Here is a 14,823-nt window from a genome sequence, read left to right on the forward strand (position 1 = left end):
ATAAGGCCCTGGAAATTTAAAGTGGTTTGCCACGAGCAAAGACGGGGCTTCATCTTTTAAAAGCTTATTAGTCTTAAAGATTATCCAAGGTCTTTCAATTTGACGGTCATCAGATGGATGTGGTTGAATAATAGATGAGATCCTCTTCTGTTCCTCTCTGCTTCCTGATCTTCTGTCCAATTTCGTTTTATTCGCGAGGATCAAGCTGTTTACTTCTCCTAACCAAGCTATGAAGTCTTGTTCATTCAACATCGCACTTGTTGTCCGTTAAAAAAATGTATCCTTTCCCCCACGCTCTCTTCCTTACACCACTTGAAATGATACAGACTGTTCTCAACATGTGGGAGTGAAGAGCTGTCTTCCCTCCTAAAGAAAATAAAACAGCCAAATATCTGTCTTATTTATCTGTCTCTATCTATCTGCCTGTCTCTTTTGCCCTCTTACTCTCTCAATCTCTCCCTTGCTTTAAGAGCTTTATTACTTGAGCTTGCATTGGGCTAATAATCTCTTCGTTTTTCACTAGGTGACTCTTTCTTTCTCCTCATTTTTTGTGGGTAAAGTCTTTGAATTAACCACAACAATCCATCTCACCTTGTTAAGAATCTGATAAAGCACCCTGCTCACCCTAATCTCACTTTAAGTTCACTCTGTAACCCCTTCCTCATCTGGGATCCGTTTTCTTCTTATATATCAGTTACAAAACAGAATGTATTGCAAAGAAAACCATTTGTTTTTTACTATTTCCAAGTTCCTTGCGATCACAAATCACAGTGCCTACAGTCCGCTGGAAATTGTGTTTCCTTGGATCCGGGCCCACTCCATCCTTCATCCTATATTTAATTCCAGTCATCCTTTTCTTCACGCTCCTCCTCCTCCATTTTCCTCTTTGCTTTCAAACAAAGTCTTTTGAAATAGCGTCCACAAAGTTGGGAGCGGACATGAGGATAGAGATGGTGCATATGATGTTGAAAACGCTGAACGCCACCAGACATAAACGGTCGATTACGGCCCCTGCAAATTTCCACTGGTCGGCCACGCTCTCGTTCTCATCCTGCTCCCGGAAATGGTCTGCCATGTAACGCACCTCCTCCAAGATGGCCTGTAGCTGGGGGTCTCCTATCCCCGAAGACGAGCACCCGCCAAGCCCTCCGGGTCCAACTCCAAAGCCCCCACCACTGGAGACAGTGCTGGGGCAGCCTACAGTATCCATATTGGAGCTGGGAGGTGGTGGGGAGCTGCAGAACTGAGATGGGAGGTGAGGAGGAGGGCTACCTGGTACCCTCGGAGGCCCCGTGGAGATGTTATTCCTCTGGAGAGGCTCTGAGAGCATTGAAGGGTCATCCATGCTCTGGAAGCCCATGTAAAGGAGGTTCCCGTTGTTGTTAGCGCTCGATTGGGTGTGGAGGTGAGGATGCCCCGCGTGTAGAGGAGCCAGGTTCTGTGGGTGCAGCGGATGGAGGGTGGGGTCTGGTGGATTTGGGATGCTCCCACTCTGGGAGCCCGAGGAGCAGCGGCGCAAGTGGGGGGCACACGGGGGACGCTCTGGGTCGTCACTCTCTCCTGGTCGCTTCATACGCAAGAACCATGCCACCCATTGAAGCAAGACGAGCTGCACCTGTAGAGAGAACGAGAGAGAAACCGATACATGTAAGGATGAGAGAGGAGGTCCGGAAGTAGCAGAGCAGAAGAGCCTAAAAGCATAAGAGGATGCAAAGGAATATCATGAAAAGCTGTAAAGCATTGAGAGCCACTAAACATTGATAACCACCCTCATATTTTGACCTTCACATAACACCGGTTAAACTGGGTGTATAGCCTCCTTTGTCGTGGATTGATGTTCGTATTATTTCCAACCTTGCATCTTGTTTCAAAATGCAGCTGCACTTGCATTAGTAGAAGTATGAGATCCTCGCCAGGGACGCCCAGTTAAAGTGCCTGAGGCATAGAAGATTTTTAGCTTTAACTGTATTTCCAGCAGAGAGGATACTTACAAAGACGGCATTACATTTAAACCGTGAAATTATTGAGATTGACTGTCAGATTACAGTGTAATGAGGCTCCAATATTGTCTCTGTTAACTGCAGCATTAAAATAAAGAGAAGATTAGCTGCTTGCAAATGGAGTTGAGTAAAGCTTGTTCTATTCTTCTCTTGTTTCTTCTCTTGTTTCCTCTCTTCTCCTCTTCCTTGAAACCATGAAAACAAAACTCCCTCGGAAAGAGACTACATGTCCCCTGAAAGGACATATTATTCCAACAGCATCCAGATGGGTGTTTGGCATCTAATGAGAAGCTAATGTCCAGATGACTGCTGGATTAGTCTCCATCGAGTGTGATCACTGGCTAAGTAACAGTCCCTATTGCTGCTGCTGTTGATGTTGTTTTTGTCCAGGCTGTAATTATGAACTGTGCTGGTTCAGTGCTCTCATCTGAACCATATCAATTAGCTTGTTAATTGGCCGTCGGATTGTCTTAACGGGCCATTCATCAACAGAACGTCCTTCAATGTGTCGATAAATGCAGCATCTGCACTCTAATGAAGCCATCTGTTTTTTTTGTGCACATATCGAAAAGTGTAGACCTGTCAATTTTTAAATGCTAATCAATGTCATTCTATATAACATTTGTTGATTAAAATTAGACACATTTTTTATTCATTTGGCAATCACTGCCAATATCTGAAACATAGCATATCATTTGTATATGTCATGTCATTATTTCAGACCATTTTTTTCCACATTTCACATTTTTCACATGCTCACATTTCAACAAAACTTTTTTTAGCGTTTAACAGAAGGCAAGAAAAACTAAGAAGAGGGAATGAGTCAAATCAAAACCGCCTACATATTCCGAGCGCTTTGAAACGCACTCCTGGTGAAGTCTTTGGCGAGGCCTTTGTTGTACAAGCTCAGGGAGACTGACACTACCGAATGAATCATAGCCGAGAAAGTCGGAGAATGAAAAGTGGAAAGGAAACTGGCAGAGAAGCGCAGCTAGCTCTGACAGATTGATGAAATGTTACTGAAAATGGCAGAGCATGATACGATATGAATAATGATGTGAAATTGAGATTAATAATAAGAATGAATCATATCTGAAATAGGGAGACCAACCATTAACTGGACAGCATGATGTGTGTAACTGATAATACACTTGAGGTTCTGATGAAGAATTTGATCTGCACTTACCCATTTCGGCATGTTTCCTCCATTTGGATCGTGGTGATGATACTGCAGTACCACCACTGTTGCAATGACCGACATCCCAACGATGATCATTATACTGGCAAAGTACTGACCTGGGCGGAGTAGATCATGAAACAGTGTTATATTTCATTTTGAAGTAATTTAACACACAATGTAATTTCCTACTTTTATTGACCATATTGGCTATAACAGGTTCTAAATTTGGCACACAGACCAATTATTAAGTCCAAAGACAAAAGTTATCAGGTTATTATAAAAACATATTTTCATGATCAGTTTCTCCCCTATTTTAGTAAAAATGAAAACTTCCTTTGTTAAATACCGTCATGCCAACCTGTGACCTGCTACTGATCTTCACTTCTTGCCTGCTAGTCATAACATTGTGTTTGTAAAATTAAGGAACAGATTAAGACTGAATTAGGGTAGTTAATTTTAATTAAAGGAATTATGCTGAAAGCAGCTATAATTCTACCTTTTTCCTGAAGTTTTTAATGACCAGGATTTGTGTCTTTAGGCAAAGATGGCCTCGCATCTGTCTTTGGCTGCAATCTCATCTCACTAAATATAATATCTAGCAATCAATTTAGCCAATTAAAGTTTAAAGCGAGCAGATGGTGAAATTTATCTCTATCATTTTTCTGGCATTTTGTAGCTGTATCACTGTCTAGTAATACGTTGTAATTGTGTTATTATTTTTTGTCCAAAGATGAGAGTCTTTGGATAGAGGATGTGAGATCCTAGACAGATTGTAAAGACCTCTCTGACAAACCTGGGATAATATCGCCATGCTAGCAGATGTGGCTCTTTGGATGGCAACGCTGGATAGTTCAATCTGAAATTACTCAACAACTTCTAGATGGATTGCATGAAATGTAGTCATACATGTTGAATTTTGTACAGAAAATGTCCCACTCATGATAAATTGTAATAACTTTGGAACTTTTTGTGGTGAGCCATAATCAGGTCGGAGTATCAGTCCATCCATTTTGGTAAATTAATTGATACCTGCAAACATCATCATCATACTGATGACATTCCCATTAGCCTCAGCGGTAGTTTGTGTTTAGAGCTAATTAGCACATGTTATCATGCTACACACCACCAGCAGAGCTCAACCAGAAGCTACTTCCTTCAGTGCACCACTTGGTATTACTACAGGGACAATTAACACTCCACACCACACATTGATTGACACTGTCAGATGGAGACTTCTCTCTAATGAGGGAAGCATCTTGATTTCATACGGACATTCATTAAAAGTTGTTGTAGCAATGTAATTCCAATTAAATAACTTTTTCATAAAGGACCATGTGATCCACTTGTGAAAACATACACACAAACACTGTCTGTCACATACCTATAAGAGGGACGGAGTCAGATGTGGCTGGCATGATCTCTGCGACCAGCAACATGAAAACTGTAAGGGACAGCAAGACCGTGATGCCTGCAGAAAGATAGATAGATAGATAGATAGATAGATAGATAGATAGATAGATAGATAGATATAGATACGTTTTGTTAAGCAATAAATATCGGGGTCCCCTCCCCTTAATAGCAGCACTTTCTTGTAATAGCCTGTGTTCTGTATTTGATAAATGGTCACACTCGGGAAGAGCTCACGTTCGATTTATGTAAATGACCAGCTAATGCTCAGACAGTGAATTACTTTTTGACATTCTGTAGCTCAACAGCAAAAAGCACTTCCGCACAGCAAACAGCCATTTTTTAAAGTTGTCCAAACTCTGCTTGCTCCATGAGAACGCACACCTCACATGCTCCGACACTGAAACTCATCTACATCTTAATTTATCCACACTATCTGTCTCACTTCTTCAACAGACAGAATTTAAGGAGTGCTTTGTTGGCATAACTGTCCCCTTACAAAAGGAATTAATTAAACTCCTCGGCCAAGAGATAAAATATGAACGTCCTGTAAGGATATTAGGAAATTAAAAATGCTTCTTTTATGTTGTGTTCTTTCTCAGAAATGACACTTGTTCTTTTTAAAAGCATGCCCCTCTCACCCTTAAGGCCCAGCCATTTGGTCCTCGTGTCTCCTCTATCAAGCAGAGTGACAGAGTATTTTCCTGGAAGGCCGTGTGTAAGCTCTCTGCCCATAATCAATTCACTAGCCTTAATTACATCAATAGGTTAATTGGCCGTGTGTAAGGCTTGGCATTATTTTCTGTTGAGAAATGCTGCGTAATGCATCCTGTATTGAGGTTAAGGAAATGCTGTGACAAAGCTCCTACGGCTTCCCTCTGAGTTTCCTCTCACTCAGACAATAGTATTTACAAAAAAGCTCAAGCATTTATTGATTTATTGATATTATTATGGTGTACATGGTGAGTAATAAAACTGGTTCGAAGACCATGCAATAATCTAATCTTTTTTTTTTATTAATCTGCTGACCATTTTATTGATTAATTAATTAATTGTTTTGTGTATAAAAAGTTAGGAAATAGTGAGGAATACCATAGTAGATTAACAGAGCCAAAATTGACATATTAAAATGTTGGTTTTTTTGCTAACCAACTGTACGAAACCAAAAGATAATCAATTTAAAATACACATTTGAGAAGATGAAACCATATAATTTTTAATTTTTGTTTTTAAATGTTTGAAACAAATAATTGATTATTTGATATAGAATATATATAAAATAGTTGCCAATTATATTACCTATATAATCCATGGGCATACTTTACAGTGCAGATAATCTGTAGTCTGCTTCGTCTGGTGTCAGATGAGGTGAACATCATCCATCTTGTGCTCTAAACAGGTTGGGACGGATATTAAAATGTATTTGCAGCTGCAGTTTGATGGCGCCACTGCCTCCTCTCTCGCTTCCAGCCTATTATTGTGCGATTTGGTTGACTCCCACCTTCCATCAGTCCTCCCTCTCTCTTTTGTGCTGTCCTGTCTCATCCTTTTCAAATTCTTCTCCTGTCTGCGTTCCCTTTTCTCTACCTTCCCACTACCATCTGTTCCTGTTCCTCCTCCTCGCATTTCTCATCTTTCTATTTCATCTTGTAATCCCTCTCCCAGCTCCACCCTCTCTCCCTGTGCCTCTTTCATCCCGCCCCGAAGTCTTCACACCGCCGCTTCATTTCTTTTTGCCTTTATTCTAGGAAGGTTTCCCTTTTGTGAATGCTCAGTTTTAGGCAGTTATGCTACTTGTAAGTTCACACCATGGAGAATGAGAGCTCTGGAGTTTGCAACATTATCTTCATCTTTTGTTTATTTTTTTTGATGCTATTGTGTTGTATGAATGCATCTCCTTCCTCATAAAAAGCACACAGTGTACCTTTAAGAGTAATTATGACTGACCAATGGACTTTATCTGATGAAATGGGGAACAACCCCAGACACCACCACGATGAAGGCAGATAGACAGAAACATTGTGCAACGTGTTTTAATTTTGAAGCTCACACTTGTCTGCAACTTGCTGTGTGCATGCTACCTAAGTTAAAAATAGACACTGCAATCCAACAGGCTTTTCTTGTGTTTATTTTCCCTTTTGTCCATCTATTTCAACCATCATTGCTCTTTCTGATCTACTCACCCAGTGAGATCTTCTCCCCAGAGTCAGCTGGCAGCACAAAGATGAGCAGGGTCATCGAAGACAGCAACACACAGGGAATGAGCAGGTTCAGGGCGTAGTAGAGTGTCCGCCGCCGTATCGTCACAACAAACGTTACATCCGGGTAAGGCTCCTTACAACAATCATAGAAGGCCTCGCTTCTGGTGCCGGGAACTCCTGGATGGACAGGGACAGAGAGAAATTGACTCTTTTGCTCTGTGGCTGGATGATATGAGGATGCATTGCAAAGGTTTCATAAGTTCTCACCAATTAAGTCCCACTCTCCATTGGGCATGTAGCCTGAGATGTCGGCATCGTTCATCTGGAGGTCCAGCAGCCAGCCGTCATACGTCCAAGAGCCGAACTTCAGCTCACACTTCTGGATGTCAAAAGGGAACCAGCGTACGTCCACGTTGCATGTGCTCATAAAGATTCCTGAGATAAAATGACAAAAGAAGAAGAAAGAGCAGGAGGCTGAGTGTTAAAGCTCTGCAATCAATTGACTAAATGATAGCACTGACCCCTGCAGTTCCAGTGCAGAGGTGACAAGGTGAAAGTTTACCCGGAGGACCACTTGTGCTATGAAGAAAACCTGTCCTGAATATCAAGTAGCTTGTCAGATAGAATCATTCACTCATTTCATATCCATCCAGCTCCAGTGACTGAGTTCTGAATTTACATCTTCATATGGTGAGGAATATGCTGCATCACGACCAAGAGTGTGCACTGCCATAGGAATTTTATTAACATCGTGCAAGTCTACAAAGAGTTTACTCACTCTATTTTGAAATTGAGTTTTGAGGCTAGAGAGGTGAAAGCAAAGACTAGATTAGAAACTTCCTACCAGCAATGAAATGTCTTTAAAAAACAGCCTGGCACCAGGGTTGTCACCCGCAGGCTTCAGAAACTCGGCTCTGTAAACAAAATGCTGTTTCTGCGCTCAAAGCTGTTAGCTAAGCCTCGGCCAAAGAAGGAAACATCAACAGTGACACTGCAAAATGAGATTGTGCACCCTGCCCTAATCATAATACCACTTTTACGATGCAAAATAAATACCTTCACATGTGTATGTGTGGACTCACGCAAGCACAGGATCATAAAGACACGCTTGGTGTCTCCCACCCCCAAACCAAGAATCATAACGATCTTTGCAGTGGTCGCTGGCAAACTCCAGCCCTTAAAGTAATTACTGATATAAATGAATCAAGCCTTGCTGAGACGTTCAGAGGCACGCAGGACCAAAATGCCATCGAGGCCTTACAGCCAGAGACATTCATTATGAAGCTGCCGATTATGCAAATCAGTCTACAGAGTGGAGGTTAGCAGGTTGAAGGCTGCTTGCAAAGCAGAGGTTGATCACAAAAATGCCACCAATGTAAGTAGTGGCAATAAATTTCCTTTTTATATACTCCCTACTCTCTCAAATCCAGTTACCGAAACTTGTCTTTGCTTCATGGTGACGGTGTCTTTATAATTACTCGGGTTATGAGCTTTTCGAGCCCTAAACCCTCAATAACCCTAGTAGTTCTGTCTACCTTTGCAGTCCACTGATCTGTGCTCCTTCATAGACAGTATGATTTTGTACCCTGCCTCTCATCACAGATATCCGGTAACCTTGAAGCAACGCTCACAAAAAAAGACAAATGACATCTCTCTCTCTCTGTCTCTCGCAGCACGGCTCCCAAAATAAAACTCCATCATTCTGAAAATCACTTCCCCAGAAGGCATTACAAGACCCGGAGACAGGGTTCTCCGTTTGCAAATGTCATCCAATCAAGATATTGAGCCAAAACCTGTTAGGCCTTATCTCCCGGTTCACCATTAAAACTCAAACATGACGCCTTTACCTTCGCAGCTAGGTTTTCTGCAAATGATGGTGTGTAGCAGACACCTGAGATCCTCCACCTTTAAATGATTTACCGTTTGTCAAGCTCTTTCTCCATGCATGCCACCCACAGACCCATTGCCTTTTATTTACTGATAATGAAAGCCCAAAAAGACCACAGCAATTGCAATCAGGCTTGTGTGAGGGAGTCCAAAAAAGCTGGTTTGCTGCATGATCTCTTTCCATTTTCTCTTCATTTACTCCATCTCTCCCCGCTCTCTTTCTCATCATCTTTTGTAGTAAAATCTATTTTCCTTATTGTACCAAAGCAGGGCACTCTCTCTTTATCCTTTCCCTAGTTGGCTCTGATCCAAATTGCAGCATTAGGGAGCTGTATTTACATTCAGCAGTAGCCTTTTCATAAACATGGCCGGTGAATAGAATTGATAAGGTGGCTTTCTGAGCTGGCAGTCCTACACCTTTACTTCAGAAGGCCATTTCACCTCAACCCCGCTCCTTGGATTCAATCTCAGCCTGCTGATGGTGTACAAAGAAACTACTTCGAGTAAAAAATAAGTAAAACCCGTGGTAACCCAGGGGAGCCGCTATTTTACTATAACTATATTATTTTCACACTTGCACAGGTTTTGCGTTTGGGTTATGACAGGAAACACCTATTTATAGGTGTTGCTCACAGCACTGAGAATCTGTAACCAGTGAGAAACAAGCGATGCTGTTTTATTCTTATAAAATATTAATGTCAAATGTACAAACAGGGGAGACATGCAGATATCGCAGAATGAGATGCTGCAGCTGCATCGCAGAAAGATGAGGAAGGCGAAAAGGAATGAAGAATAGTGAGAGCATGAATGAATGAAAAGAACAGGCGCCTCACCTGGAGGCAGATACTCGGCATAGCCGCTGGAGTTGACCAGAACATTGGTCTTAAAGGTGGAGTCAAAGTCGTCATCTGCACTGAGAAAGGACAGGGAAGGAAGTGACACTACTTGTTGAAATATAACGTGTATGTATGAGGCACAGCTTGGATTGATTATCCGTGTTTTACCTGTTGTAGAGCAGGATGTCCGGTGTCCAGATCTGGTCTGTGGTGAAGCGGAGGTTTTTCACTCCGGGATGTTCGCTCTGGTTCCACTGGAGATAGTGGTCGAACCAACTCTTAAACACACAGAGGCAGATACGGTCTGTATACCAATGGTCTGCAGTACAGGCAAGCTACTCTATCTCCAATCGCCTCAGTTTAGATGTAACATTCACAAAGATATAAATCATATCATTCTAGCTAAATATTAGTTTTGTATATTACCTTAGAGTTATAAAGGTGAGCTATTTCTGAAAAACAACTCTACTTTCTGCTAAATTTCAGAGATATCATGACATTCACATTTTGACCTTAATTTTGAAATCCCTCTCCTCTCAATCTCAATCTCAATCTTAATTTACTAGTTCAGATAAAGATCAGCTCACGATAGCAACAAAATCATTATCGTGTCTCTTACCATCCGTAGCCACATGTTAGTGGTGAGAACCTGGTTCTTCTCATCCTGCAAACATTGAAAACATTTTAAACATATTTCCTTTCCAATGATTTGTTCAAGAGCCAAAGAGTAGAATATTATTTTGCATCCCTATTTAAGATAAAGAAAAGTTCTCCATCCTCAATCCACAAACATTGGAAAAAGTATTATATTGTTGTTGTTGTTGTTGTTGTTGTTGTTGTTGTTGTTGTTGTTGTTACTGCTACTATTATCATATGTTTCTGGCATTGCCCAACTCGCAACCAAGTTATGCTGCAAATGTTAATTGTTCTCCAAGAAATTCTTGCCAACATCATCATATATTTTATGGCGGCTGTAGACACCTACCACGTCCATGATCTGTACCATGCTTAAGGTAAAGACAACGGTGAGCGGGTGGGAGTCATTGCCCACCGGTCGCTCCATCCGGTTGTAGTCCTTCAGGAGGTTCTTTAAAAGGCTCCTCTGGTGAGGACCCTGCAACGACACTGAAGAAGCCAAAAAATATGACATCATTAAAATAAAGGGAAAACAAGCTGCACTCTGTATGTTGAAGTTGAGATCATCAAGCCCTTAATGATAGATTAAGTCTGTGTTTTCTGCGTAGTTTATAAAAAGGACACCAATTTTTGAGAAAAACCTCCATCTAAAACATCCCCAGAGAATCAAATGAGACTTTTGGGTGGGAGTACACTCAGGCAGGGACGGATACTCAAAATAGAAAAATAAAAGTCATGTTGCTGATCAAATCATAAGATTTCGCCCTAAGGAACTGAACTCCCTTATCTACCCGAGGAACAAGACTAAAAAGAAAAGCGCTAGAGGAAAGAGAAACGGGATTTAATGATGAAATCTTAAATCTTCTATCTTTTACCACCATTAGTCACACTTATCTTGAAGTTTATGGTTTTGCAAATCAAGAGAGGTCCAGCATCTCAGTCAGATTTCATTATTTAACATACACTTTAAAAAATACATAAGGAAATCGACAAACAGGAGAAAGATTCAGAGAGTGTGCAGAACGGTCAGTAAACAAAAAGGGGATAATTTGCACTAATGATTGTATAATTAGGTTAGTTTGAAGTGCTCAGACATAATACACAAAATATTAAATAGAGATATTTATGGACTAATAGACCTGAAGGGAGTGTAAGCAGACTGTACTGTATACCACACATGTGCAGACCCAATCAGGTAAGTTGGATTACTGTAGCTTCTTCTATGTTTCCAATTACATTACATTACATTACAGTCATTTAGCAGACGTTTTATCCAAAGCGACAATTAGTGGGGCCATCATTAAGTACAGGAAAATATTATTAAGGGATGCTCAAAACATCTAGGATTTCTAAAGTCGGTGCAATAGTAAAGCAATTAATAAATGTCTGCTGTTATATAACCTCAATAGAGTGCTAAGCTAGATGCTGAACATATTGTGTGAGAAATTGTCGAACAATGTGGGAGATTTCTTTTCTTTCTGACTTTGAGGCTTATTTGTGAAGAATGTCAGGGTTCAAGGAGCTATAGTGCTAAGAACATATGAGGTTCAAGCCGCAGTAGCAGAGGCAGAAATGTTCATGCATTGAAAGATGGTTTAATTCAAAGCAAAGTCATGGAAAAGCCCTGGAGCCCTATATTTAAATATAGTATCTTTGAAATTCAGTGTGCATCAGTATAGTCTGAAACTTTTTTCCTCTTGTCTTTTCTTTGCTGGACTTTCTGTTACCAAACCTCCTCTTGAAAACACAAACAAAAATAAAATCATTTCATTTCTGCCTTTGGGGGAAAGTTCGCCCGTTCTCCTCTCAGCTCTGTCAGCCTTTATATTCACTTCTGTTGCTTGGAGCCCCGTCAGCTCAGCTGCAGTAACGCGTCCTCAACACAACAGGGGAGGCAAGGCAGAGGAGCCGATCTATATGTGCAATTCAATTGATCTGTGAAATGCTTTCTGTGGGGGTAACATCTCCTGTCATGCACACAGATTTAGAAAGAGGCTTGTGGAATGAGGAAAAGAAAAGCAATGAAATGTTATGACTGCTCAGATTTTTTCTACAAACTATTTCTGTCATCTGCCTCGCTCCACAGATTAAATCTGCCCATTTAAACATCTCCTATAGTGGCATCCATCCCCGAGGTCAACTCAGCATGTATATCCAGAAAAATAGGAACGAAATCTGAAAAATCCCGGAGATGTAAACAAGAAAGCAAACAGGTGAGTCAGTTCTCACTTTTCTTCTCCTGGAGTCTTTTTTTCTCTACTTTGAATTCTTATTCCGGCAGATACTTCACAAAACCGACTCCAATTTCTGAAATCTCTATAAAATCACACTTTGAGAGAAAAAGTGCGGCTGCTGAAATTCTGATCTGCGAAAACAACATGAAAGACATCGTCGTTCAGGCTCACCGTGAATCAAAGCAGAGAATCCAGAGAGGAGCAGAGCCACTGAGTGCCACATCTTGGTGGTGAGGATCAGGAGGAAAGAGGAGGCAGAGGAGGAGAAGCTCCGGATGTTGAAGGAGTAGGAGGAGGAGGATGAGGAGGGGAGGGAGGACAGACTCAGGAAGCTGCTGGAAATCCCCCGGTCTGCATCCAGTCGGCACCAGAGGGAAGGAGTGTGAGCGTGTGCTGGAAGAGAGGGGAGCTGAGAGAGGGAGTGCAAGGGGAGGAGGAGGAGGAGGAGGAGGAGGAGGAGGAGGAGATGGTTGCTGTGGGCTCTCTCTCTCTCTCTCTCTCTGTCTCTCTCTCTGTCTCCTTGTCTCTCTGGGAGGTGGGACTAAAATGGAGAGCACAAGAGAGAAACATGTCAGTGATGGGGTGAAGATAGAGCAGGGGGTGGAGTAGGGAGAGGTTTTAATTGGTCTGTCGTCATGAGTTGACCTTTTTAAAGATAATAAAAATGATGATGGACACCATTGTAAATCCTAACGGAGAATTGATTGAAAACTGTGATAATGAAAAAAGGTTCAGATAAAAGTGGAAAAGGAGCTCGTAGAAAAAATAAGAGAAGGTTTTAGATATGCTTTTGCCTCTCAGTGACGTTTTTTGTGCACCAACTGAGCACAAAAAACAGCAGTATTGGAAAAATATAGAAAAAAAAGAATCACCTCTACATTTAACGTCTCCCATTCCTTATTTCTATGTGAAGAGGAAAATTGTAAAAGATGAATCACTGTGTGTGTGTGTGTGTGTCTGTGTGTCTGTGTGTGTGTGTGTGTGTGTGTGTGTGTGTGTGTGTGTGTGTGTGTGTGTCTGTGTGTCTGTGTGTGTGTTATGGCTGGTTAACATGTGGCCATGCATCCAAAATATATGGCAGCTGGTTACACATATGATAACACACCACAGTGGTTACGTTCACGCACTGCTAGACTGGAACTGTGTGGGAGTTTCTCCCACTCAGTGGGGGGTGAGCTTTGACTCATAGGGGCGATGGACTCCAGTTTAATTGCGAAAGTGCTGGGCTCTGCAGGAGGGCATCAGGAATGTGCATAGTTAAACTCTACTTCTCATTTGTCCTCACGAAATGCTGATGCAAGGGCAGAGGCAGCGAGAAACCGAAAGACTGGGAGAGAGAGAGGAGGGGGGGCAAGAGAGGAGGAAGAAAGAGTTGGACTGTATAATAGATTACCCTATTACTTCCACTGCCCTTCGGAATTACCCCTCTCCTAGGCAGCCTGTCGCACATCCAGAGCGCTCCCGACCTACAGATTCATGCTCGGCTGCACACTCAGGATGGAGAGTGGCCCTTGGAGGCGAAAAGAAGGATGGCTAAGTCACCGGTTGAAGCAGAGAAAGCGGCATCAAGCGTGGAGTGAGGCCATACATTGTGCATCAGCAATGTGTCATCAGAGGAGGAGAATCCTGTTGCTGCTGCATCCCGGCAATATTAATGCTTAAGCGTGTGCAAAATTGACTTCGAGTTCATCTTGTGAACGTGTAAAAAAAAAAAAAAAAAAAAAAAAAAAAAAAAAAAAAGGTCCTTGTGCTGTTATGCGCCAAGCACCAGTTGTGACACACTGCCAAAAACAAAATTCATTAGGCATCATAAAAATACAGAGTGAATGCACTGAGGCATGGGTGACATCTGGTGGTTTGTTTTCCAACTGCATGCTGGCTGGAGCTCAGCATCACTGGCAGGGGGAGTGAGGTGATGGTGTAAATTAACGAGGAGGAAGCCAGGCTAGGAGAACATGATAAAATCCAACGCTGTGAAGAGACTAATTAGGACAGAATGCAGGCAGATGAATGAAAACACCGAGCAGATTGTGGATTGAAACCATATTAAGGATGATGAGAGCTGGACGAAGAGAGGGAGGATTGTGAACATCATGGGGACGAAAATATGGTGCCAATCTCCGAATATTTGCTTTTTTTTATTTTGCTGATTGGGATTCTAATTGCACAGCAGCAGTGATGGTCGTCACTCTGACCTGGCATCACTACAGCTCATCCCCTTACTGTTTTTAAATGCTGAATGCCATCCCTGACATTGCAGCCATCAGCCATCGGGGCTGCTGTGCTGTGTGCTTTTAATTACTCTGCTGATGGGATTAGGCCCTCTCCTACGCTGACACGTCCCCTCCACTTAATAGGGTATTATTGACAAAACCAGCACATACATCCACTCGACTGTGACGTCTGATTTGTCAGAGTGGCCTTTTTAGTCTTGAATGGAGT

General features: G+C 41.9%; 1 protein-coding gene across 1 annotated transcript; it reads right to left on the minus strand.

Annotated features, from left to right (window-relative positions):
- Window positions 1–836: 836 nt before the first annotated feature.
- On the minus strand, window positions 837–12,604 carry chrna11 (cholinergic receptor, nicotinic, alpha 11). Its single transcript, XM_054606341.1, has 10 exons — window positions 12,553–12,604; window positions 10,497–10,636; window positions 10,131–10,175; window positions 9,680–9,789; window positions 9,509–9,588; window positions 7,056–7,223; window positions 6,771–6,965; window positions 4,562–4,648; window positions 3,187–3,296; window positions 837–1,615 (listed from the first exon to the last, which is right to left on the minus strand). The coding sequence occupies exons 1-10, from the start codon at window positions 12,602–12,604 to the stop codon at window positions 893–895; spliced, it is 1,710 nt and encodes a 569-aa protein (XP_054462316.1). The 3' UTR covers window positions 837–892.
- Window positions 12,605–14,823: the final 2,219 nt, after the last annotated feature.

Source organism: Anoplopoma fimbria, chromosome 10 (assembly GCF_027596085.1).
Source record: "Anoplopoma fimbria isolate UVic2021 breed Golden Eagle Sablefish chromosome 10, Afim_UVic_2022, whole genome shotgun sequence".
In the NCBI taxonomy this organism is placed as follows: domain Eukaryota; kingdom Metazoa; phylum Chordata; class Actinopteri; order Perciformes; family Anoplopomatidae; genus Anoplopoma; species Anoplopoma fimbria.

What these genes read in the sequence shown, in the direction of transcription:
- chrna11 (XM_054606341.1), bottom strand. Translation starts at nt 12,604, where the DNA reads ATGTGGCACTCAGTGGCTCTGCTCCTCTCTGGATTCTCTGCTTTGATT. An exon ending in TGGTACAGATCATGGACGTG is followed by an intron (nt 10,176 to 10,496) that starts GTAGGTGTCTAC and finishes CAATGTTTGCAG; the next exon opens with GATGAGAAGAACCAGGTTCT. An exon ending in TGACTCCGTCCCTCTTATAG is followed by an intron (nt 3,297 to 4,561) that starts GTATGTGACAGA and finishes TACTCCGCCCAG; the next exon opens with GTCAGTACTTTGCCAGTATA.